The sequence below is a fragment of the Apium graveolens genome, chromosome 1 (assembly GCF_009905375.1).
Source record: "Apium graveolens cultivar Ventura chromosome 1, ASM990537v1, whole genome shotgun sequence".
NCBI classification, from domain to species: Eukaryota; Viridiplantae; Streptophyta; class Magnoliopsida; order Apiales; family Apiaceae; genus Apium; species Apium graveolens.
In genome coordinates, this window is record NC_133647.1 from 39357158 (window position 1) to 39384078 (window position 26921).

A 26921-nucleotide genomic window follows, 5' to 3' on the forward strand; every position below is an offset into this window, starting at 1 on the left:
TATGAAACCCATCAGGACTCGAGTGGTAAAGAAGCGGGTCAAGCCTCGGGATCCTCTCATACCCAAGGTGTTGATCTCAATCCAGGAAGAAAGTTTTGAGTTATCCGAACAGGTGGAGTGTAGATCGTTAGCATGTGTGTTTGAATAAAAGATGAAATTAGTTTAAAACTGGTTAGACAATGGTTTGTAATAAAGAGAATTTGTAGGATTTTAAATATGGTTTGTAATAAAGTAGTTAGTTGTTCTTGTTTTCATACTTCAACCTAAAAAGATCCTGGTTAGTGTTAAAGGGGTTTAGATATATTTCTTTATTATTTATTATTCAGATTGTACATGTTTGGTGATTAGCTAGTAATCCCCAGACTTATACCCCGAGTCTGGAAGGCGTTACATACTAAGTATCTAAGAACTTGATTTCAGTATCATAATTTATAATTAAAAATGCGCCTTACTGCAAAATAAGACTAATTTTTAGACAATTCATTTCATAAAAATTATATTTTTAATGATTAGCGGAATTTTTTAAGAAACATTCTAAATCACCAGAAAATTCACAATTACTCGGGAGAAGGCAAAAAATAACGAATATTTTAAGTCTCGTGACAGGAATACAACTATGCAGAGTGGGAGGCCATATTTACCATCCATCACGCATTTCAAAAATAAGTAATACCTATTACGCATTTATAACAGGGGTATTATTTTAAATTATTTTTTAAAAGAAAGAATCAGAAAGTAATACGCATTGGACAGCGAGGTAACATAGTCTAATCCGTACTTTTCTAATGGGTATAAGCTATATTATGCATGTCACATTTGGGTATGAGATTTAATTTGTTTTGTCATGTTCGGTATCCCAGATTTATCTCGTATACTTGACTAATAGCCCAACTTCAATTTGAGGATAAATGCCATTACCACCATGTATGTGTTATATGTGTGTATAGTTGATTAAAATATTATATATGTAGCTTTAAAAATTATTAGGTATTTCAAATTTGAAATAGGATTAATAGAAAGGTATTTTTTGCCACGTATCACGACAAGTGGTATTTTAGTTAAAGAAGTGTTAAAACCTGATAATTTTGTCATTCTTTCCAATCACACACATAAATATATTTTTGGTTGTTCCGCATTCCAAATCACCACAAAATTCACAAAGACTGTCGGAATACTAAAAGAACAACTAGTAACTTGATAGCTTTGAGTTTCAGTATCCAACAATCTCAAACATATCCCTACTACGAAAATATTTGTTTGTATGTACAGAGTGAAGAGTTGAATTGTAATGGAGGTAGAGCTAGAAGCTAGAGTGAAGAGTTTGGGATATAAAGTAAAGGGTATGTCTAGAGAATCCCCATCTCAAAAGGGTATTCATGTTCTTGATAATGACCTTCGTACTCACTGGTCTACTGCTACTAATACTAAGGAGTGGATTCTTCTTCAGCTCGATGTATGTTAATGTTATGTCCCTCAATTTTTAATTCCCCTTATTATTATTATAGTTGACATATTATTATCCGGGATGTGTTTAATTTTGTGTTATGCTTGTTAGAATTTCGGGTTTTCTCAAGCATTTGAGTTGTTTTTTTGTCCTTTGTTGTCACCCTCAGCTGAATCAAAATTGGTTTCTTTTTTCTTGTTTTTATGTTTGGTTTGGGTTCCGGTTGTCAGAATGTTTTTAACCTATCAACTAAAGGTGAAAGAGAAAAGGCCACTTATGGCACAGTTTGGAGTCAAAATGCCCCTAATAGTACATTCTGAAAATATGGCCCTTCGGGGCACAAAGAAACTTGAAGGCGTTTGGCTTTTATGCTATTTAAAATTTATAACCTGTTTTTTTTCCGTTGGGCCTATCATATTTGGGCTTGTCAAACAGGAGTTAGTTGCGTTATTAGTTTTTATCTTTCAGTTTTCTTTTTCAGAAATGCATGTTGAACGTGCGGTTTCAGAAAATATCAAAATTTTATTAGAAATGTGAAATAAGGTTGCGTTTTTTGAAAGCATTTCTAAGTGCCACTAAGGGCCAGTTTTCTAAATTGTGCCATAAAGGGTGAACACCAGAAGGTGAAGAAGGATCGGTGTTATGTTGTTATTTTCTGTTGTTTAGATACGTGGAAATGGAATTTTCTGTTGGAACTTCTTTTATGATATTGTTAGGGGTGTTATGGTGGAATCATTAAAGGTAAATCCTGGAGTTGGTGTTTCCTTTGCCTTTGTGGCTTACGTTGCTCGTCTCTGTTTGGAAAACTTACTAGATAAACCAAACCTTGTTGGGGCCTCGATAATATCCATTCAAAGAATATTTATGATGCATTATAACTTCTACACCTAATAAAAGTTAATTTGTATTACCTCGAGATACAACTTCAGTCAAAGTTAATATATAATTTGAGGAAATTCATATCATCGAGACTCTAAAGAATTTAGAGTGGTTAAAGTATGTAGCTGAGCTGATCTAGATTGCGTTGAGGAGTCCAGACAAAAAACTTTCTTGGGCACTGGCGCATTGCGAATGCAGATTTCTTGTCTTTTTGATGTATTTATTACCATATTATGGTAATTAGTAATAGTAATATTTATGACAAATGTAAATAATTAAACTAATACATTTCAAATGTCACTTTCATTTATTGATGTTGTTAATTCACTTCTAAACTCACTCTTATTTACTATGTTAGATGCCAAGTCGAATCCTGCTTAGAAAGCTATGGGTATATTTAATATTTAATATTAATTAATATAATAGTGATATGAAATAATGAAACAATCTTTTATGTTAAATTAACTTGACTCTCATTTACTAAATATTAGTTAACTTTTCTGAACGGTGGTTTGATTGCAGGAACCTTGTTTATTATCACATATAAGGATCTACAATAAGTCTGTTTTGGAATGGGAAATCTCGGTTGGCTTGCGTTACAAGGTTGGAACTTGGAACTCTTTCGAACTTCGCAATTTTGGTGATTAGATTGTACAGTGAAGTACTGTAATGAGTAATATTGTTCGCAATTCTAATGTCAACATATACATTTACTTTGTATTACTAGAATGCCCCATCTACTGATTCTATAAATGATGGAACAGATTGTAGGGATGCAACACACAAGTGATTTGTCTCTGTTGAACAAAAAGGACCCTAACTGGTAACAAATTTGAGTTAAGACGGGCAATAAAAGTCGTTCTCTCTTAAAAGAAAATTGTTAACTTCAGCACATAATAGAAGTAGGAACGAATGGATAAATAACATGTAATCTTCCACGGATATTTTTTATCCTACTCATCAAATCTGTTTAATACACACACACATATGCATGTGTTTATCTATTTATTTATTCTAAAAATGACTTGTTGGTATTGTTAATGCTACTTATATTATTTAACACAGAACAGAACATCGTTACAAACAATTTAATGCTCAATCTCTACAAAGAAATTATAACCAAATTATGTGTGACTAGTAGTAATAGGTATATATTTCTCTTATATTCTGGAACGGTATTGGATTTTTTAAGTGTTATATTTTCTAATAAACTGATTTTGAATAACCTGATGTGAAATAAGTGGCTGAGTGGGCTTCATTAAATTTTGGCCTTGCAGGCTTGAAATACCAAAAGATTACTATTAATATGCTTATATATAGAAACAGGTTGATGAGTAACATTGATAGTTGCTTAAATATTTGAAAGTTGACTGCTACATAATTTGTCTAGCAGTTCCCAATCTTTTTTTATTGACTTAACCATCTTCAATAGCCAGAGTCATTTGTTAAAGTCCGTCCACGTTGCGAAGCACCGCGTCGTGACATGATATATCCAATGAACTACACTCCATGTCGCTATGTGAGGATATCCTGTCTCAGAGGAAATCCTATAGCTATATTCTTCATTCAGGTTAGCTCTCAGTGTCTTTCTGCAACATTTGTATATATGGAGACACCATATTTGTTTGATAAGGTCTGATAGTACATTATCATTTGTGCAATGTATGTAATTACTAGAGAAGAGTGCAATACTAGTCCTTTTCTAGTTCATTTAAACTTAGTTACTCAGTGCCAAAATTTACAGACAAGAAAGTTAGTATTGACTAGTCCACTATATTGACAAGATGGCTAAGTTCGAGAAAGTTCACTAGGAGAGCCATAACCGTTCTCTTCATTCCTTTCAATAGATAGTCAAATACTTGTTAGTACAGTTAAGCAAGAAAGAGAACTTGAATTTCCAGACAGGAAATGAAGATAATTTTTTTTGGGGCTGGGCTATTGGGATCCTTAACAGGAAAAGCTTTTGCCTCGTTTCTTTCACCCTCAACTGACTCGTCTCAAAGGGGTTCCAGTTAAGAAGGCTTATTAAAAACCAGTGAAGAGACCAGATATCAGGGATTGTTGCATTTCAGTTTGAGCCAATAAATTTTCAACTATTACTTGATGCTTCATCCCACTACTTGCAGTTGGTTGGCGTCCCAGTTACTGGTCTTGAACCCGAGTTTCAGCCGGTTGCTAATTACTTATTACCACATATTATATCGCACAAACAAGATGGTCATGATATGCATCTACAGGTGAGATATAACAATTTTATCTATACACACATATATAATATAATTTCTGTATGTATTGTACTCTGACGTAAGTGCCTGTACATTTACCTTTTGACACCTTTGACATTGTAGTTACTACAAGACATGGCAAATCGGTTGACAATGTTCCTTCCACAACTTGAGGTTAAGTCCCATAACTCCAAGTGATATTCAAGAGTTTCCTTGGGCGTCATCTTCTGCTTTAATTTTGTTCTTCTATTTATCCGTTTTATTGTTGTCATAATTATAATTTATTTTAATGAATTTCAGGGCGAGCTTAACAGCTTTTCAGATGCTCCAGAGCCGAACATACGTTTTCTTGCTATGCTTGCCGGTCCCTTTTATCCGATTCTTTACATTGTAAATGAGAGGTACGTAAAGAGGTTAATATTCATATACATTTCTGCAATGAACTCAATACACTAAGGGCCAGTCTATATAATAGAATAAACCATAAATTTTAGACAGTACATTCATGAAAGTGTAAGCTGGTCTTGATCAGGATGTGTCTTTTATAGTCAAATGTCGCTGTACAGCAGCTTATCAAATGCAAAACAAAACCACAGATTTTTACTTTTCCGCATAATAATGTCTTGGAGAACTTCCACATTTTAACTCCTCACACGTAAGGCATTTGTCCAAATTTTTATTCCTCCCTTCTTTATAGTAGAACACCAGAAGTGAAACTTCTATCTTATACAACTACCCAATACAAAGTACATATGATTAAATGAACCATTTAACCCTGGTAACTCTTTAAGAAAGTTTAAGACCACATTAAAAGGTTTTCACAGGGGGATAAACATGCATAAAAAGCTTAGAACACAGAAGCACAAGTCCCTTTGGTTTTGTTTTACCGATTTTCATCATCATTCTTTACACTGTTTGGCATTACTTCACCATTTTTAGCTGCAAAATCGTTCAGGTTCTGAGTGGGGCCCTTATATATGTTTCTTATACTACAACTAGCTATTAAGGTTGGCAGACAGAAACACTGCATCAGCCATCAGTAGGTTAACATCTTATCATGCTAGAAGAATTTAGCTGCAGCAAGGTTTAGGTGAGACAAGTCATAAGAGATGGTCAAAACATTGATTTGGAACTTACAGGTCCTCCAATTTTAATATTTGCAACAAAACAATGAAATCCTCTTATTTGCTCCATTTATATGAAGCCAGCATAACTATGATGTCCAATTGTCAATTCCTGAGCCTTTTATGCCTGAGATTTAGGTTCCGGTAAGGCGATTGCGAATCACTTGTTATTTTTTCCCTTTGCCATCTGAATTCAGGAAGCTATAAAGAACTGTGGGTTTGAGTTAACTGTGCGAACTTAGAGTGGTTTGAATGTTTGTAGAATACGGGGATGTAGCAATGGTCCAATCTTTGCGAGTTATTGTAAAAGACTAATGGTTACAATCCAGCGTCATCCTAACTTTTTTGGTTCCAACTCAACCTAATGTACTTCTACAAGATAATCTGACCCATCTTCATTAATTGTTATTGAGAATACCCAATGTTTCCTCGGTACCAAGAAAGTTTACTCTAATTTTCGATGGATAATTGTTATGTTGGCATAACTTAGCAATATCTATTAAATTAAATATTCATAGCTTTGTGCGTCACAGACTCAGCTAGATCCTTCGTCTAAGCAAGTTTTTACTTGCAGAAGTCTATATTTTAGAGAGTACGCTACTGTTTCAAAGTCTTAAAATCAATCATATGTTACTATCAACTATTTCCATATACATTGAGGTCAAGAAACTCAGTACAATTAAAAAAGGATAGCGACGCAGGTGGATTTTATCTATCACTTGTGCCTAATGTAATTCCTTCTTTTTATGTATATGTATCTTATAGCATTTACGTACCGAAAAGAAAGAAATATTTTTCTCTATATTTTTTTGTTTCTTCACAATTAAGTAATTCTTTGTTATAAAACAATAAAAAATTGCAGAGAGACTGCTAGATTAGCAGGTAGCGGTACTGACTCTGAAGCTGCTAAGGGCAGTCAGTCATCCTCAGCTTTACTTGTTTCCTCTAATTTTGAGGTAACTCCTACTCCTTGTCCTGTATTTTCAAGCATACTTGTTTTAACGGTTTCATATTTATATTAATATTTTAGTTCCTTAGTACCATTGAAAAGAGATTTTAAAGTCCCTAATAGCGTTATGTTTGTTTATGATCAAACTATTATTTCGGTGATATATTGCATAAATATGGTTTCATGAATTTGCATATTAATTAAGCTTTTGTGAGTAATCATACTTTTTCTTCTGAATGATCAGCCAAGGAGATCTCGCACTCCGTCACCTATAATATTACCCACATCCAGCTCAATAGTTTTTCGTCCACATGCAACAATTTTGTTGCTAAGGAAGGCTTACAAAGATCCTAAACTTGGAACAGTTTGCAGAATGGTACTGTTATGGTCTATATGTGCACTTTGAATACATCATACTAACCTAAAATGCGTAATGACAGATACATGAAACACACTTTTCAGATCCCCCTCCCCCCTCTAAAGACATATTTCAATACATATGTTATTCCTGACTTTTACTATTTTTTTTTTCAGGCATCTAGAATACTGCTAAAGTTGGTTGATCCCCGATCAGCTCAAAAAGCATCTATTCCCTCTGATACCACAGCTTCTGTTTCTGATGAGTCTTTAGCCGAGCAATCTGACCCTGTTTCTTTAGTTGATTATTCAAGCTTATTTGGCGAAGAATTCCAGATTTTGGGCGATCATTGGGACTTTAGCTATCTTAATTTCTTGGATAATAGGGCCGTTGAAGGAGTTTTTCATGTTCTTTACGCTTGTGCGTCCCAGGTAGGCCACTGAATTAATTACTGTATTCCTTCATAAACCAAATGATGTTATGATGTCTAGGATTTTTGTTTTGTCTTGTTCATGATTGTCTTTTTGAAATTATCTATGTTACAGACTCTGTTATGCAGCAAGCTCGCAAACGGCACTTGTGACTTTTGGGTGGCACTGCCACTTGTACAAGCATTACTTCCAGGTTCCTGTGCAATATGTCATTCTCACAAAATTGTTTAAAAGTCAATGGATAAACTAAACATATACAGTGCAAGAATAATGGTGGCTCTTGTTTCTGCATACTACGCAGATTAATTTTTTTGGTGGGTGTAGGGGAGAATTCCTCCCTCTGCCTCAAAAGGATAGCAATCTGGGTAAAAGAGTAACCAGAATAGTTTTTTTTTCTCCAAGATAAGCACTTGTGACTTGTGAGAAATACTCACAACCGAAACTCCTCTACACTTGTACTTTTAGTTTTAGTAAGATTAGCTGTTGCTTCAAGAGAAACAATATGCACTCATGCAGTACTTCAATTTTTACATTTAATTGTTTCTCGAACCTGAAGACACTGCTCTCTGACTTTCGTTTGCTCTTTAATTTTTCAAGTTGCATAACTAGAAGCATTTGACAGTTTCTCTTGTTGTGTTGTAGCACTTCGTCCTAATGTCAGTAGTCCTGATCAGGTCGATGATAATTTTACTCAATGGAAACAGCCATATGTGCTATATGCCCTGTCGCAGGTTGTTCCCCATATGCAGCTTAAGTTAAGTAATTATTATTATATTTTAGAACAGATTTGTCTAAGCTTCGATGTTTTATTTCAGATTGTGGCAATATCATCATCAGCATCATTTTATCCATTGCTTCGTGGATGTGCAGGTTACTTGTCATCGTTTTCTCCATCACATGTTGGTCACGCTTTCTTCTCTTTCTACTAATTCTAAGGCACTATGTACTTGCTTAATGTAAGGAAAATCAGCTGAGTGTTGACTGACTGGATTTTTTTTATTCCATTTGACAAACTCTCCAGCATGATAATTACTATAACTTCCAGATAAACTGCTCAAAGAGAGCTTATGTTTGTCTCCCTTGTTATAAAAATCATTGCTTGTAAATTTGATTATACTGCCAAAGAAAGATAGAATTTGGATTCATATCTGGAGAAAAAGCATCCAATAACTAACAGACTTGTAACCTCATCCTACATCTTAACCAGCTACGTTCTCATCCTGGGAAGATATTTAAAGTGTTTTTAGGTAATAGACCTGTATCATCATCCTACATTTTAACCAGCTATATCCTCATCATGAGAAGAAAATTAAAAGCTTTTTCAGCTTGATGTCATCTATGTATTAAGAAGAAAAGGCACTAAAATGCCTATAATTCCTTAATAAAGGCAACTATGTTTGCATACATAGAAGAACTTTGTCAATATATTGTCTATGTATTCTCTCCACAGCTATCAGCGTCAATTGTCAAGCATAGTCCTTAGCATTTCAATCAGTTTCAGATCTTTGTGGCCTTGTTATGGCCCTACTAGTTACAATTTTGCACAGTTCATACTTATTAGTTGAATTGCTCAATGATAGTTGATTTCTACTTGTCAATTTTGAGGAAAATATAAAACGTTTTTATGTAATCGTAATTGCACAAATCAGATGACATTTAATTGTCCACACTTTACTAAAATTGAATCATGTCAATATGTCATGATTAGTCTGACTCTGAATATATATCAGATATAAATAAAGGGTGCAACAATAATACAAGAACATGTAGACTTCTACTTGAGATTTAGTAAAATCACATTTAAGTAATATTACCTTCTTCACAGGCCAGGGCTGCAAGCGTTCTCATTGATCTGTGCTCTGGTGTACTCGCACCTTGGTTAGGTCAAGTGACTGCAAAGGTTAGACAAGATATTGTGCACTACGCTTAAATACTCTTCTGTTTTCTGTACATGCTTTCCTAATTTTGTGCCTACTGTAATATAGGTAGACTTGACTGTGGAGCTCTTGGAGGATCTTTTGGGTGTAATTCAAGTATGTTAAGATTTTAGTGAACTTTTAAATGCCTTGATATCATGCTTTATTCTAATGCAAAAGAATCCTAAATGAATTGAGTTGCTTGTTTTCTGTATAACCTGGCCATGCTCTCTATGCCAAACTAATAGGGGATGTTTAAAAAGTTCTGATATGCAAGTGTACCAAATCAAGTTGTTGCAAGACTGAAATGATGAATAATCTAACATAATAAGAAAGTGGTATGGTGTGAGGAATGAAAAGATTAATTTAATAGTTATTAATAGTTATTATTTAGGAATGAAGTTGACTAGTTAGTCATAAATTTAGTTTTATTAGATAAGTATTTAAGTATATTATTTGAATTATTCTAGATCATAGAAGTAGAAAAATAAAAAGGATTTGTTGCTTATAGTTAAATATGGTAGTAGGGAGATTGTAGGATGTGAAGATCTATTGTATAAGTTTAAATGGCTCCTAAGAAATATTTTGGAAATCACTTTAACAGACGGAATTTGTGGATTTCACAAGTCTTGTTATATGCTCATTTGCTTAACATGGTTTCTAATGCTTAGAAATGCTAAATCTTGCCGTATTATGATTATCTCTTATCATTTAAGTGAAGGTTCCATCTTTACTACATTATTTTGGCTTTTAATTGAGATTACTATGTTGTTTACTTCATCTTATCCATTAGGATGCTAGTCATTCATTGGCCCGTGCTCGTGCTGCCCTTAAATACATTATAGTGGCGCTATCTGGGCACATGGATGATATTATGGCAAGATATAAGGTATTACATCCTGTATTTGACCATCCTGTATTTGACCTCATGTTTTCATTACTTCTAAGTTGTTTGCTAGCAAGTCTGTGCTTCAACTTGAAGTAATCAGACAAACCTTCTTGGAGTGTTCCAATAGATTTTAATGTAATTGCAGGCTTTACTTGTTTAAAAAAATTTCACGTATAAAAGCTTTTATCTATGGTTCCTAGTTATCAACTAGTTTATAGATTCCAGTTAATTGACAGTAAGAATCCAGATAAATGTCGCGTACATATGCTATGTCATTTCTGGCTAAAATGTTGTGTTGTTTACATAAATAGTGGGACGTATGTACACTCCAGATATTCTGTTTTTGATACTAATTTTATATGTAGAGCCAGTGTCGGGGAAAAGGTCCATCATTTCGTGATAAAGTGATGAACTATCTCAACTCATGAGTCATTTGTTATTGACCGTGTCTCCATTAATCTCCTGCTATATATATATATATATATATTTTGCATAAAAGGAATTTCCTTTTTCATTTTGCGCTATTGCAATTTCACAAATTATTAGCTTATACATTTTTCTCGAAACTTAGTTATACACACCTTGTAAACCTACTGGATATATTTCCCACACTCATTTGTCTCTGTCATTTCAGGAGGTTAAACATCGGATTCTCTTCCTTGTGGAGATGTTAGAACCTTATCTTGACCCAGCTATAAGCCCTCTTAAAAGTTCAATAGCCTTCGGAAATGTAGCTCCGATGTTCCTTGAGAAACAGGAAAACTCTTGCGCAATCGCACTCAATGTCATTCGCACAGGAGTAAAAAAGTGTTCTGTTCTTCCTTCCCTGGAATCTGAATGGAGGCGTGGATCAGTTGCTCCAAGGTTTTATAACTTGCATTACAATCTCGTGGATATCCATTTATCTGATTTTATTGGCGTAGACTAATTTGAAAAAAAAGTATTATGTACGATCGACATACATGTAGATCCTTCTTTTTGAAATTTTGGATATTGATTATGTTTCTTAGTTTGAGTGGAGGACTGCCTGACTAGAATACTGACTGTTAGCACAAGCAGGGTCTTAACATAAAATTCTGTTTTGTAAATTAACTAAATTATGACCATAGTAGAAGCCTTGTGTTGATCGCCGACTCCCCAGAAAGTTTAGCTAGGTATAGATTTACAGCATGTAAATACTGTCAGTCTGACTCTGATGACAAAGAAAATATATTCAAAGTCCGACTTTGTCCTGCCTGCTATGATTTTAATACACCATGATAGATTTCTGATCTCGTTTCAATAGTGCAGTTCTTACAGAAATCAGAAAGCATCTTGAACATAACCCAACATGAGTTGATATAACTGATTAAACAGCTTTATATACTGTATCCATAAAGAGTTGTATTTCTTGCAGTGTTCTTCTATCAATAATGGATCCACACATGCAATTACCTTCTGATATTGATCTTTGCAAGTTCAATGTTAATGAAAAATTGGAACAAGTCTCCACTGGACCGCCTCTTTCTTCTGTTCATCATCATGATGGAGTTTCTACAAAGCTTAATAGCCAGGTTGATGGTAATTTAAAAGCAGATAATTCTGATGCTACAAAGACGGATGTTATTGAAGATGTAAGCCTTGTTTTTGCCCCTCCGGAACTTAGGAGCATGGTTTTGACAACTGTCTGTAGCAACCCTGATAAGGTCACAGATACAAGTCATTGCATCACCGACACTAAAGAGAAAAATGCATTTGAGAGGAATGTAGTGACTCAGTTTCAGAAAAATGTAGGAGTGGATATGAGTTATGCTATTAGGTATACTGATTTTCATGCAGATTATCTTCAGCTTGTGACCTATCATGACTCTGAGTTGTGGGCTACTGAGTTTAGGCGTTTGGCTTTGGATTTGAACTTTCAAAACGAGAATTCACCTGAGAGTCATCTGGCTGCTATTGATTCTTTACTTTTAGCAGCAGAATGTTATGTAAATCCCTTCTTTTTGAATTCTTTTAAACAATCTGCAACGCTAAGCCACAAGACAGATGTTAGCAAGATTAGTAAAACAAATGATTTAGTCAACCTTAGAAGGGTTCTGGAAGAGAGCCACAGTAAATTGGACACTGTATCTCATCTAGAAAGAAGAAGGGACACGGTTGTTCTTCAAATTTTACTTGAGGCTGCACAATTAGACAAAAAGTATCAGAGGACATCTTCAGATGGGGAAAATACTTCATCTGGCGCTGAAGGAAATGAAGAAGTCATAAATCTGTCACAGCATGATGATTTGTATGTAGATGCGATCACCTTAGTTCGACAGAATCAAGAATTGTTATTCAACTTTCTCATAAAGCGGCTACTTGCAGATAAGAATTCCATGCATGAAGTGCTCATGCAGAGTCTTGTATTCTTGTTGCACTCGGCAACTAAGCTGTATTGTACACCTGAAAATGTCATTGATATTATATTAGAATCTGCTGAGTTCTTGAATGGGCTGCTGGTGTCTTTTTATTTTCAGTTCAAAGAAGGAACTCTGCAGTTAGATCCGGTCAAAGTGCATGAGGTACAACGTCGCTGGGTGCTACTTCAAAGGCTGGTAGCTGCTTCAAGTGGTAATGAAGGACTAGATAAACCCGTGGGCACCATCAGCTCCCTCCGCTATATGAACTTGATTCCTCCTTCTGCCTGGATACAGAAAATACCTACATTCTCTTTCTCTTCCTTTCCTTTGGTCCGCTTCCTTGGTTGGATGGCAGTATCTCGTAACGCCAAGGTCTATCAGAAGGAGAAGCTGTTTCTTGCTTCAGATCTGTCTCAGCTGATGTATTTATTATCTATTTTTTCGGATGAACTTGCAGTATTGGATAGAATTGCTAATCAGGAAAATGAGGAAGCGAGTTTTTGTGAAATTAAACGTCTGCCTACTGACAAAGATATCAAATTTCCTGATATAAAGGCTGTCGATCAATCTTTTCGAGCAATCTACCCTGATATCAGTCATTTCTTTCCTGATGTTAAGAAAGAATTTGAGTCCTTTGGACAGATCATATTGGAGGCAGTTAGATTGCAGTTGAGATCTTTGTCCTCAAGTGTTGTTCCAGATCTATTGTGTTGGTTTTCTGATCTATGTTCGTGGCCATTTATCCAGAGAGACGATGATAGTATATCATCTCTCTTAAATTCTAGTCAATATAAAGGGTTTGTGGGGAAAAATGCAAAAGCTGTCATCCTATACGTGCTCGAGTCCATCGTGGTGGAGCACATGGAAGCAATGGTTCCTGAAGTACCTAGAGTTGTTCAAGTACTTGTATCTTTGTGTCAGGCCTCACACTGTGATGTGTCATTTCTCGAGTCTATATTGCTCTTGTTAAATCCAGTAATTGCATATTCTCTGCATAAGGTGTCTGATGGAGAAAAACTCTTGATCGATGAACCCTGTCTTAATTTTGAATCTTTATGCTTTGACGAGCTTTTCCATAATATTAAACCCAATTACAAGAAACAGGAGATTTCAGAAAATAGCAATTACAGAAGGTCACTAACGATATTTATATTGGCTTCTGTTTTTCCTGAACTAACATTCAAACGTAAAAGGGAAATTTTACAGTCCCTTGTCTTCTGGGCTGCATTTACAGACTTTGAGCCAACATCGGCATTTCATGACTACATGTGCGCATTTCAGAGTATAATGGAGGGTTGTAAACTTTTGCTTTCTGAGACTTTACGAGTATGGGGTGTCATTCCACCTAGGGTGCAGCTGCATTCTGATACTATCACTTCTGAACCTTGTGATACTTCCATATCACATTCATGGTTTCTAGACGATATTAGTAACAAGAATAGTCCAACTGCACGGGATGTAAAAGTGGACTGTGCTATTGAAGATGCTGGTATAGTGAATAAAAGGGTCTATCATTTATCGGTTGAGGAAGCTATATGCTTTTCTGAAGATGTGGAGAGTCTCATTTCTAAGCTGAATCCAACTATTGAGGTCTGTTTCAAACTTCATCCTCAGATGGCCAAGAAGCTGACACTCACATCGGCCCAATGTGTAATGTACGCAAGATGCTCAACTTCAGTTGCAAAAGTCATTTCTATTCCCGCTGGTGTTGAGAAACAGAATATCCTTCCATCTGACTTGGCTTTAGATTTTTCAGCTAATTGGAGGACAAGTCTTGAAGGTTTAGCTGAAGTGGTTTGTGTCCTTCTAGAATCCCATTGCTGGGTGGTGGCCTCTGTAATGCTTGATTGCATTCTTGGACTGCCAATATGTTTTTGTTTGGATAATGTGATTGCCTCCATATGTTCTGCAATAAATACTTTTTCTTCTAGTGCACCTAAAATGTCATGGAGGTTGCAGTCTGATAAGTGGTTATCATCCTTGCTTGCGAGAGGCACCTATTACGATCATGGAACTGATCATTCAATTATTGATCTTCTCTCGTCAATGCTTGGTCACCCGGAACCAGAACAGCGTTTTCTTGCACTTAATCATTTGGGGAAGCTTTTAGGCCGTGACGTTGATGGTGGTACAGAAATCTCGGCTTTCACTGTTTGCAGCAAGTTGAATAAGCCTGAACTAGTTGGCTCAAGTTGTCATTCAATATCTTCTCCTCTTGTTTTTAGTACATGGGATCAGGTAGTTGTAATAGCATCATCTGACATGTCATTACCTTTAAGAAGTCGGGCCATAGCACTTCTCCTAAGCTATGTTCCATTTGCTGAGCGATATCAGTTGCAATCCCTTCTCACCTCAGTCGATAGTGTTCTTTATGGTTTAACAAATCTTGCTCAGCCAACTTGTGAAGGTCCACTGATACAACTTTCGTTGGCCCTTGTCGCTAGTGTTTGTCTCTATTCTCCAGTTGAAGATTTTTCTTTGATTCCCCAGATTATCTGGCAAAATATCGAGACTATAGGAAAGCTAGAAACTGGTATGATCCTCAGTAAATAATACATTCAATATAAGTTGCATATTGTGCATCTATTTATCTAAAGTATCTTTCTCAGTGTTTGTTATTTTGAATTATCTGTAGAGAAGAGATCAGGCGATCTTGAGAGAATAGCATGCATGGCATTGCTTGGTCTAAGAAATGAAGAAGATGGTGCGAAAGAGGTAATTGATTCGGCAGAGCTTGATTTACTTTTGATAGGGGAAGTATTACCTAGGGCTCTTTCATTTTATGGAAATTGCAGATTATCATTTTTTCACATACTAATTGATTTTATTGCTTATTTGGATCATGCATGTAAACTCAATGATTTTTTTTTGACTGTAGACCCTAGAGAAATTGTTTTCTTCAAGTTTTCATAAGCTTATGGACCCAGATTTTGAAAGTACACGTGAAACAATTCTGCAGGTAAAATGTTTAACTTTTGTAAAACAAAACTTCCATAATCATTTGTTGGTTTTGCTAATTGATTACACACGCACGCCAGGAGTCGAACTCTTGACCTCCCGCAAGTGGGACAAGAGCTCAACCACTGCTCCAACACTCTGTTGGCTTAATCATTTGTTGTTATGGATAGGCATTGCAAGAAAAAGCATAAAAAATACTTTTTCCCGGTCAGTTGTGTTCATATATTTGTATAATTGTGCCGATAATTTTTGAATCTTAGAATACCTCTCTACGTAATTATATCAGAATCGCCTAGAATGATTTGGAAGAGACACTTTTAGATTGCACAATAATATCAGAACCCTATAGGGACAGGAGTGTTCTAAAATTATAACCAGGTCTCCTCAATTTAGAGCGTGGATCAGGAATTTCACCATTATTTAATCGCTCGTTATGTGTCTTTGGAACAATTATATTCCAAGAAAAATAATCCATACATTAGTATCCTGGTTTTTTAAATCATATAAAAAGTCCATTATTTGAGCACGAATCAAGAGGACAATATTACCCTTTTTGGTATAATTTAAGTTAAACATTAATGAGTGTTTTTGTCTAAATAAAGCTAATCCTTAATTATGCTGGGTCGAACCAAGTATTTTTTAATCCCCTCCATAATTTTTTTATCCTTCTCATTCCTAGGATTATAATCCCTTGGCCAACTACACAAAACAAACATGGGCTAAAATTTTGTATAGGATTATGGTCCTATCCCATACTTAATCCCATCTAACAATGATGGCCGTTGTAGTGTCCAACATTTATACTCTGTCATTATTTTTAATTAGCGGATTCAAGATTTCTGATTGTTTTTTTACTTTTTTTGGAATTTGATATGGCAATATATGCTAGTGTTTATAAGTTTTAGCTGGCCTTTGCAACTTGCAAGTCTTCATATTTAACTTAAGTTAAGTATGTTTATCGCAGGTACTTTCCAATTTAACTTCTGTCCAGTCATATCTGGAAATTTTCTCAAAGAAAGAAGATGAAAAGGTTTTGGTAAGACTAAAAAAAATAGATTTTGTATGATTCCTTTTTCCTGTTATATTTCTTCTATTGAGTCGCTCTAATAAATTACAGGAATTGGAGGAGGCTGAAATCGAGATGGACCTTATCCTGAAAGAACAAGGGCTGGAAGAATCATCTATTGAACTCAAAGATTTTGTGGAGCTTCCTTTTCTTTCATGTATTCATTTTTTTTATTATAAAATATGCAATTTATAATACAAATCCTGATATTTGTTAAATCGTTTAGTATGGTTAGCTGATGGCTGTAACACCACTTTATTTTTGCAGTTAATGCGAAGGATGATAACCGGATTCAGCAAATCAGAGATAAAATAAGCTCCCTGTATGCATTTCTTTAATACTTCCCTAACTAATTACAGATAAACAGCATTGCAGGAGTTAAAACCAGAAATATCACTGTTGATAAAAATTTCAAAAGACTGGACGGACTATTTAGTCATTCATGTCCTGTTATCTAACTTTGTAGCATAATATTTGTCCTGTTAATTAACACCGTTTAAGAGTAAAAAATAGTCTAAAGTCACAAGAGGGAGAATCCATAGCATTACACAATTGTCTTCCTTTTAAAATTCGAAATTGGCTGCTAAGAGCATCTCCGATAGAGGCACTCCTCATGTCCAACACACCATAAATAATAATTTTTTATTTTCTCCTCCATTTATGTCATGTTTGACACACTTTAAGTCCAATAGTTGGCACCTTCGTAAAAGGTGCCTAGATGGTGCCTAGATGGTCCCCAAATAAATAATAGAACTACATGTAGATATTAAAAGTATGGGTAATATATACTTTTAGAACAAGTATTTGGGTTTTTTTCCATTTAGAGGGGGAGCCAAAAGGTGGCAACTTCTCCAGGAACCCTTGTAACTCCAATAGGGAGGTACCTAAGAGTGCCAAGCCACATAGATTTTGGCACCTCTATGGAGATGCTCAAATGTGATATCACTTCTGCATCCAATTGTCTTTTGTAATTGGTATTGTAGAGTGGACGAAAACCTTGGTTATACTTTAGTTTGTTGTAGCTGTATCCTTTATCAAATAACTTATCCTATATTTGTAAGTTCAACTTTTTTTGTAAATCATTTAAATTAAAAATTCTCTAGAGCAATGTACCATTCCTTGGCGATCTCATGTGAAAATTGGACCTTTAGGAGTATATATTAAGAAAAAGTAGTGGTTGATTCAATTAATATTTATAAACAGTCGGTTCTATCTACAAGTCTACAATATGTTGGCAACATTTTACACAAGTAGAAAAGGTGTTAGTACACTACTTATTTCAGTATGCTATTCAGAAGATATGGTACCAGTGTATTAATCAAAGGAGTTTAGAGAACCCTGAAAAAAATAGTAGAACATTATATTCTTGTCGTGGAATGATTATGGCTAAGATCTTTTTTTTCCTTTATCGTCTGAAAAAATGGATTGTGCCCTTGACATTATCTCCTGACCTAGTCTTATCTAGAAAATCTGCAAAATAATCATGATCTGACCCTATTTCAGTAAAATTTGTTTCTTACTAAGGTGAATTATTTTTCTTGGAACAGTGTTTTTGAATGTTGGTTTCTGAGGTTCATAAATATAAAAAATTTGGCAACTTTTAAGTTTTTCACTTTCTCCAAATCCTCAGTTGTCATTGAACTGATTTGGTATTATAAATGTTTGTATTTCCATTCAAACAGTGAAAAGTTAAAACTCAGAGAAGATGTAATAGCCCGTAGGCAACAAAAGCTACTTCTAAGACGTACCCGCCAAAAATATTTGGAAAAGGCAGCTTCACGTGAGGCAGAACTTATTCAACGACTAGATAGGTTCGCCATCTTATCTTTTCTTATCTAATTTTCTTAATTTTGTAATATTTGTGTGTTTGTGTGTGAGAGTAAATGTTCAACCAAGAGATACACTGCCTTATGTTTCCAGCGAGAGGACAGCTGAAGTTGAAAGAGAGATTGAGAGACAACAGCTGCTTGAAGTTGAGCGTACAAAAACCAGAGAGCTTCGCCACAACCTTGATATGGAGAGAGAAAAGCAAACACAGGCAAGATAAAATAAACTTGTTTCTACGAATTGTTACACTTCTCTTTAGTGTGTGATATGTTAATGATAGTTATCCATGTACACCAGTTTATTAGCTCTCCTTTCCCTTAGTCTGTTGTTGCTTTTGTTCTCTTTAATTTTTCGTTTTCTTCTTTTTTGTGTTGTTTCATGGAAAACAATGGGTACTCTATGAGGTCAAGAGACGTTATAACATGATTTAGAATATGTAAGAAAAAGCGCTGTGTAAATTTTTAATTTGCTATAGCTTGTCTTAATATTATAAACTAATCAAAACATCAATTCAGTATCAGGCTCCTTAAATCCGGTAGTAAAAGCTCTTCTGAATTTTCTGCCGCTCTGTCATCACTATATTAGCGGTGCCTAAAAATATAGTATTTGTTTATTTATCATGTCTGCTCTCTGATGCTTGTTTGCTTTGAGAGTCCACCTTCGACATATATTGGAAGAAATTCATTTCTTATGCGAAAATATTTTTGTGATTTTCCAAAAATTCAGTATGCTACTAATTTCAGTATGCAATGTATATATGAACAATAAGATACTGCATTTTCTTATGGTTCAAAGCAATGTATCTTAAATGGTTCATTAAGATACTGCATTTTCTTAAATGTTTCAAATCCTGTTGTAGCTGATGTGCTTATTATCATATTGTGTGTATATATTGAAGTAATGCCTGATATATAAGAAGTTGATACTGCTGCTGGAGTTAGAATAATTTGAGACTTCAAAAGTTCAAAGAAAACAGTGTAGAAAGAGATCACATGGATCACTCCTTTTCCGTTACATTTTAACATAATAAAGAAAGGTGAAAGGATAGTCATTTTGGTGGTTTTGATTTTCTCGTGGGCAAATTAAAAGAAAATTATAAGCCTTCCTTTTATACTCCAACCGGATCAGTGAAATTGATGCCCATAACCTATGTTACTCGGACTCTTCATTTTGTCTGAAGTACCCGTGTCGGACACTCAGTACTCGAACTTGGATACAAGAGACCAAAAACATGTACATTTTTCAAAATGTTGCCAAGTCCGACACTTGTACATGTATCCGTATTGAACACTTCTATCCGTGTCCGACTAACAATGCTCAGAACTAGTTCAGTTGCCAAGACTTCAACTCAACTGAAGAAAACATACATGATACAGCACCTATGTAAACTTGTATATTAAACCCCTTGGGATAGTACAAGAGAAATTTGTACGTAAGGTAATACGTTATTTTTTACGATACATATTATGGTAAAATTTTAAGGATCAGATCTTGAGATATTATTTTCTCAAGTTGGGCATTCTGAAGGATTTTTTTATTTATAATCCAGAAAATAATGAGTAGTTCTGATCTACGCTTGGTAATCGTTTAATCGCCTAATACCCACTTTTATAGTTGACTTTCTGATGCCGCAGCTACCTAATATCGGTTGGGGTTAGAAATATAAACATTTTTGTCACGATCATGACTACTCGTCACTAGTCGAGCAGTCAATTTTTCAGGACTGACTTGCTGAGAAACAGAAGTGGAGAAATCTTTTTATATGTTATTTATTAGTTGAGAGAGAATTGAAATTATTTGTGTATGTGTTTTTTTTGTGGGGTTTGTAGGTTAATAAAATATTTTGTACGTTATATGACAAACCCAATTGTTATCGGACCATAGTCCATTAGGTTATTTTATTAGCTTCATGTTCCCTATATAGACATTCTAAATACCATATTATATTATAATTAGACTTAATTAATGTATAGTATTTTGATGTCAATATTGATTTAGGTCTCGTACATGGGTTGCAATCCATAGCTTTTCTCCCTTCCGTGGTTGAAAAATCAATAATTTGAAGTTAATTCACCCAAGTGTTATCATATTCGCGTTTTTCTTCTACAAATCACTTTCTACGAGTTGTCCTGCATCGACTGAATCAGCTGACTTTAAGTTTGTAGGAAAGTGTCAACGTGTCCGGTCAACTAGTCATCCCAGTCAACACTTGGACACATATCCGTATTGAACACTTCTAGCCGAGTCCGACTAACCAAGTTGAGTGGTGCAAAACCCGATCCAAATTGAATATAATTATAATAAATAATGTAATTTCTCTAAAACCTAATCAATCAACCTACCTTTTTCAAAAAAATTTAGGCTTATACAAGCACCCCCTACGCTCCAACCAGACCAGTGAAATAAACACTTAAAACTGTTAAGTTACCCATACACCAACTCAACTGAAGCTAACATACACCTACGTAGAATATGATAGTACAGCAGAAATCCAAATGTAAGGTATACCATATTTACCGTTATACCAGTTATTTCAATATACATACAAAATCTATGTAATATAATGGTGACATTTTTAGGAAAAGAGCTTGAGATATCATGTTCTCTGGTTGTGGATTCTGAAGGGGATCCATAAAATAACAAACAGTGCTATCTATGCTTGGAAACAGTTTGTCTGCATGCGCACGGACACAGTTGCATGTTGACTGTTTTACATGCGCAAACCTAGCTAATTTCAATTGAGGTTAGAAAAATAAGCGTAAAGCATTGTTGTCTCGGTTGTGTCTAGTATGTAAGAAATTTGGTCGACTGGGATGTCAACTTGTTCAGTCGATTAGTCATTCAGATCATCACCTGGTGCAAAAGCTTATCCAGATTGAATAATTGTTTTTTTATTTAAAAAACACAATTTCTCTTAAATCTAATCTACCTACCTACCTTTTCTGCAGTCTGCCTAATTAAGAGCTCATCTACCTAATTAAGAACGAGAGAGCAGAGGAGAGGGAGAGCAAACCGGGTGCTTGTGCAATTTTCTATTTTTTCTGGACTACATTAATTTGCTCTTTAGTATTAAGGAAATTTTTCTTTTTCTGGAGTTGTATTGATTGTTGTTCAATTTGAAGTATGTTTTTCTTCTTCTACTCGGTGTTTAGTTTAAAAGCTAAAAGTCCATTCTAACACACATACATGTGGTGTTGTTATAATATGCCATTGTGGCATTGTCACGCATACACACAGTTCGCTATAATCATACATGTAATTAATCTGCTGTTTAGTTATTAGATTACTTTTTAGTTGTTACTTGTTTATAATACATGCAACTGTTACTTGTTTATAATACATGTAACTGTTACTTGTTTAAAACACTATGGTATGTATCGGTACTCAGAATCAAATTATGTATAGTATACTATATATAAAATATAAACTAGACCCGACTTGCTGCCATGACTTTCATGAACATCTTTCTTTTTAGGTTCATATGATTGTTCAGACATTCGTTACATCTTACGAAATTCTGTCATTTTGATTTTGTGTTTTATAGTTAACGCTCTAGTGTGATGTGAACTAATGATAAGCAAGGCTACAGGTACATATCAATATCATTATATATTTAATATGAAGAGCAATATTAAAAAGTACAAGGAATGAAAGATACAATTGTTAAATATATGATCCTATTGGAGCCTTCCTCTAACACCTTAAGGTTTCAGATGAGCTGGTTACTCAACATGGTATCAGAGCTTAGGCTGGCGGGAGAACTAAGGTTCGATTCCCAGCCACCCCCAATATTCTCACAATTTAATGTGGACACTAAAGGCAATTAATACCCCAAAGATGGGTGCCGGTGTTCCACTCTTCGACCCATAAATGGGCTTTCGAGTGAGGGGGAGTGTTAAATATATGATCCTATTGGGGCCTTCCTCTAACACCTTAAGGTTTTAGATGAGCTGGTTACTAACACCTTGTGGTTTTAGAGTAACTGGTTCCTTGACAACAATACCTTATAAGTAGTCCTTTATTTGTTTAAATCTGCACTTAAATAAGTACCATGTTGAATTCAGTTTCTATTGACTGCCATCTTAAACTGTTAGGAAATGTTTCATATATTGTTTTAACACACAATTTTGAAGAATCATCTGAGAGATTGAAATTTGAAGCAATGTCATCCTGATAAACTGTGGTCGTATTAACATGTCACATGTTGCAATAGGCTTTGTTAGGATATTGGTTCAGATCACTTAACGATTGTTTTGTTGCAGAGGGAACTTCAACGGGAGCTAGAGCAAGCAGAATCTGGAATCCGCTCATCAAGGCGAGAATTTTCTACTTCTAACAGGTATATATCATCATCAAAGTGACATATATTGCTGATAAAACCCAACATTCAACTTACAGAAATTACCGTCATTTAGATTCATCAAGTTCCTATTGTTATAGCAGAGATGCTTGTTCATAAATCAAGTGGTTGATGCTTACTTTCCTTCCATTCCATGTTTTGCTTTAAGGATCCTTGGGGATAGAGAAGTGAAATAAATGCTTTTATTAATACAATATTAAACTTGAAAACTTCGTGACAATGATTTTTTTTTCCTATGCCAAGTAAGCGCATGTTTATCATAAATATTGCACATGGCAGCACATCTTTCTTATTTAATTGGTAGATAAAATGAAAAGTTCATACAACTCGAAGATGGTTGTACCCCCATGTAACTGAATAGTTTATATAACTTTTGAAGAAGTACCATTCATACTCATAGAAACAGCACTGTTACTTCCATTGTATTAATGTTTAGTACATGCAGTCGGCCTCGAGAGAGATTTCGTGAGAGAGAAAATGGAAGACCAATTAATGAAGGCAACCTAAAAACTAGTGCTGGAAGTATGCAACCTGAGTCGATGCCAACGATTGTTTTATCGGGGTCTCGACAGTTTTTGGGTCAACTACCAACCATTCTTCAATTACGAGACCGCCATGATGAAGGTGGCAGTAGTTATGAAGAAAATTTTGATGGAAGTCGAGACTCGGGTGATACAGGGAGCATTGGAGACCCAGAACTAGTATCAGCCCTTGAAGGACAGCCTGGTGGATCTGGTTCTTCGCAGAGGCATGGTTCTAGAGGAAGCAAGTATAGGCAGATCATGGAGCGGAGGGATCGGGATGGTCGTCGGGAAGGTAAATGGGAGAGAAAACATTAGTTAAGTAATAGTAGTTTAGGGGTGCATAAATTTAGTTTACAGGGTAAATTTAGGGGGGTGCATATTTTTAGATTTATTTTGTAAACTTGTCTCTTTTGCGGAGGGTAGTGATGTAGTAAAAATTTGATAATGTGCGTAGAACTGGACAGCCTTTTGTAGAATGTTTAATCTTTGTAAATTCTTGCTCCGTAACCTTGCTAAACTGCTATTCCAAATTCCCAGTTTACACAAACAAGCTCCTAATCAGGCATATTTAAATTTTAATTCAGCCTCTTGGTGACTAAGAAATTGAGGGTTTAAGCCTCCAGCGAGGCGTAGTGACTCGAGGTTTCTATTGTTGAAGGTAACAGAAAAAATAAAAGAAAATTGTAAAATAAAGAATGTTAGTAGAACCTCGATTAATGAATACTTTTGGGACAAAAAAAATATTCATTTGGTGAGATTATTTATTTATCGATTAATGAATATAATATTTATTTATTGATAAATGAATAATAATTTATTTAGATGATATTTTTAGACTTTTTTTGTAATTATATCATTTTGTATATATTAAGTTCAAATGTAACTGGTAGTTATAACTTTTATGCAAACTTTAATTACATTCATATTTTTTTAGAATTCTAGATCAGTTGTATATGCATGCATGCATGCATGCATGTATTTAATCATTATTTTTATTTACTGGTTTTGCTTGCTCGTTGGAAGCCATTATAGTAGATTGAACACTAAAATAGTAATATGATTGTGTTATAAAGATACAGTGAGAATTTAGAATTATAAAAAACTACCTGCTGCAACATGATCAAAATATTCCAGAACATGATCAAAATATTCCTGAAGTGGTGCATGCTTTACACAAAATCAAGGATCAGATGCATTTTGGGGAGGAAAGAAACAATTTTGGAGGCATTTTTCGAAAAAATATGACTTATTAATGTGTTAGAAAATTAGTCATTGAATGAAATGTATTCATGATATATTATATAAATAAAAATATATTATTTGAAATATAATGATTAGTCATTTATATTACATAGGGCGTATAAAGACTTCATTTGTATTTATTCGTTAATGCATTAAGCAAAATTATTCGTTAAGCCAATTGGACCAAGTTGGGACCGAAAAAATTTATTCATTAGACGAGGTTATTCATTTATCGAACATTCATTTATCGAGGTTCTACTGTATTAGTCACTAGAGTCAACCATCCAGGTGTCATGATTGACCAAGTCCTAAATATAGAGACCAGACTTTCATTCTTATCTTTACACATTTCATCTCTCTACAATTTGAATACATTATCTTCTTCATTCTGTTGTCATCTGCATCTGATCATGAATTTAACATGATAGCAGAGGCTTCATCATTCCTCTTTCCTTATTTCGCTGCTTGCTGATTTTGATCTCTCGCTCAATTGATTTTGTTCTAATTGCGGCTGTTTCTATCTCCCTCTCGTATCGATCTCTTTCGATTGTGTCTCTCTCGCATCGATCTCTCTTATTATCGAGTGCTTATTTCGTAACAGTGTGTTCAATTTTTGCACCGATCTACTATCTCTTTGCTATTTTGTTACTGTTATGGCTTCTTATGGAGCAGCTACAATTGGAAATACATCAAACACATCGGGAGCATTTTCTTCCATTGTTTCAAGTGTTATTGATACTAATCACCCATACTTTCTGCAAACATCTGATAATCCAGGTATTCCATTGGTTACTCAACCTCTTACTGAGCGAAACTATTATCACCGGAGTCGCTCCATCAGAATTGCTCTACCTGCTAAAATGAAATTAGGTATGATAGATGAAACTTTACCTAAACCGGCTTCTACATCTATTCCTTATGCTCTGTGGTCTCGCTGTAATGATATGGTATTAACCTGGTTATTAAACTCAATAACTGTTGAAATTCGTAATAGCGTTGCTTATTTTCCCCTGCAAAAGAGATATGGGATGATCTTGCTGTTAGATTCTCTTAATCAAATATTCCACGTGTTTTTTACTAAAGGAAGGAGCTCAGTTCTCTAACTCAAAGTTCATTGAGTATAACTGCCTATTTTACTAAACTTTGAACACTGATTGCTGAGATTGACACTTTGAATCCAATACCTAAGTGCATATGCGTATCCTGCAATTGTGCTTGTGACAGTGCTAAAAAACTTGAGACATATGTGGATATGATTAAACTCAGTCAGTTTCTTATGGGGATTAATGATCAATACACTTCAGTTAGAGGTCAACTCTTGATGATGCAACTAGTACCTTCTATCAGCCAAGCTTTTTCTTTGTTGTTACAAGAGGAATCTCAGAGAGAGTTTTCTAAAATGAGTCAGTCTCCACTTACTGATAATATGGCTTTGACTGTTGACTACAATAATCTGGCAAAGTTCAAATCAAGCCAAACTTCAACTGCTTCAAAGAAATCAGCTACTGACGTTACTTGTGACTACTGTCACACTGATGGCCATGTCAGAGACAAATGGTTTTGTCTTCATGGATATCCTGACTGGCATAAGTTTTATGGTAAACCAAAGCCAAATCCAAGGAAGAGCTTCAACTCTTCTTCCACTACTACTCCGCATAGAACTGCAGCTCAAGTGTCTAACTATCCAGCAAATGCTTCTTCCTCTGAACATAATGTGTAGCTTCCTGTGTCTTCTGCAATGACATTTACAGATGCACAATGTCAGCAGCTGTCCAAAATGATCCAAAAGTCTATCAGGCAGACAAATAATTGGAATTTAAACTCAAGATCTTCCCGGATGACTGGTACTGCTCTGTGTACTCCTAAACCTCCCTATTATTGCTCTGTTGTTAGTGTGCATTCAGTTACTACACCTGATAATTCAAAATTTCACACTTGGGTCTTACATTCAGGTGCCACTAAACATATCACATGTCATAAACACATCCTACATGATTTAACATCATTACAAGCTGAATTGTTCTTACCTGATGGCAAGACAGGGTCTGTTACTCACTCTGGAAATTTAAAGTTAATCAAAGATATTGTTCTTCATGATGTATTGTGTGTCCCTGATTTTAATTGTAACCTCATCTCTGTAGCAAAACTTCTTTCTCGCCCTTCACAATCTCTTGTGTTTCCTGCCACTACCTGTTATTCGCAGGACCTTACCTTGAAGAAGGGGAGAGAGATTGGTAAACTACATGATGGTCTTTACAAGTTCACTGTACCTAGTTCCTTTCAGTATAATCAGTTTCAGTCTGCTGTTCACAATTGTAACTCAAGTAGTTCTTTTCCTACATCTGTTT

At 35.0% G+C, this 26921-nt stretch overlaps 2 protein-coding genes across 6 annotated transcripts; both read left to right on the plus strand.

The window, feature by feature from the left end:
* The first annotated feature begins 1106 nt into the window (after positions 1-1106).
* Positions 1107-23881, plus strand: LOC141663075 (uncharacterized). 5 transcript variants are annotated; one of them, XM_074469259.1, is made up of 26 exons: positions 1107-1453; positions 2846-2926; positions 3756-3893; positions 4450-4560; positions 4672-4722; positions 4849-4949; positions 6535-6628; positions 6866-6997; positions 7156-7410; positions 7525-7603; positions 8053-8141; positions 8226-8309; positions 9236-9310; positions 9396-9443; positions 10120-10215; positions 10850-11079; positions 11612-15129; positions 15232-15311; positions 15475-15555; positions 16519-16590; positions 16672-16777; positions 16888-16942; positions 18303-18431; positions 18541-18658; positions 22710-22786; positions 23253-23881. In XM_074469259.1, exons 1-26 carry the CDS (start codon positions 1289-1291, stop codon positions 23644-23646), a joined length of 6459 nt encoding a protein of 2152 aa, XP_074325360.1. In that variant the 5' UTR covers positions 1107-1288; the 3' UTR covers positions 23647-23881. The 5 variants fall into 5 exon arrangements, with proteins under 5 accessions (XP_074325360.1, XP_074325362.1, XP_074325361.1 ...); XM_074469261.1 differs by having other exon boundaries at positions 1316-1453; positions 3760-3893; XM_074469260.1 differs by lacking the exon at positions 1107-1453 and adding an exon at positions 1880-2185.
* Positions 23882-25226: 1345 nt separating this feature from the next.
* Positions 25227-26293, plus strand: LOC141665454 (uncharacterized). Its single transcript, XM_074471462.1, has 2 exons — positions 25227-25531; positions 25798-26293. The coding sequence occupies exons 1-2, from the start codon at positions 25227-25229 to the stop codon at positions 26291-26293; spliced, it is 801 nt and encodes a 266-aa protein (XP_074327563.1).
* Positions 26294-26921: the final 628 nt, after the last annotated feature.

What these genes read in the sequence shown, in the direction of transcription:
- LOC141665454 (XM_074471462.1), top strand. Translation starts at nt 25,227, where the DNA reads ATGGCTTCTTATGGAGCAGCTACAATTGGAAATACATCAAACACATCG. An exon ending in AATGATATGGTATTAACCTG is followed by an intron (nt 25,532 to 25,797) that starts GTTATTAAACTC and finishes TGCTTGTGACAG; the next exon opens with TGCTAAAAAACTTGAGACAT.
- LOC141663075 (XM_074469259.1), top strand. Translation starts at nt 1,289, where the DNA reads ATGGAGGTAGAGCTAGAAGCTAGAGTGAAGAGTTTGGGATATAAAGTA. An exon ending in GGATTCTTCTTCAGCTCGAT is followed by an intron (nt 1,454 to 2,845) that starts GTATGTTAATGT and finishes GTTTGATTGCAG; the next exon opens with GAACCTTGTTTATTATCACA. An exon ending in AGAGAGAAAAGCAAACACAG is followed by an intron (nt 18,659 to 22,709) that starts GCAAGATAAAAT and finishes GTTTTGTTGCAG; the next exon opens with AGGGAACTTCAACGGGAGCT.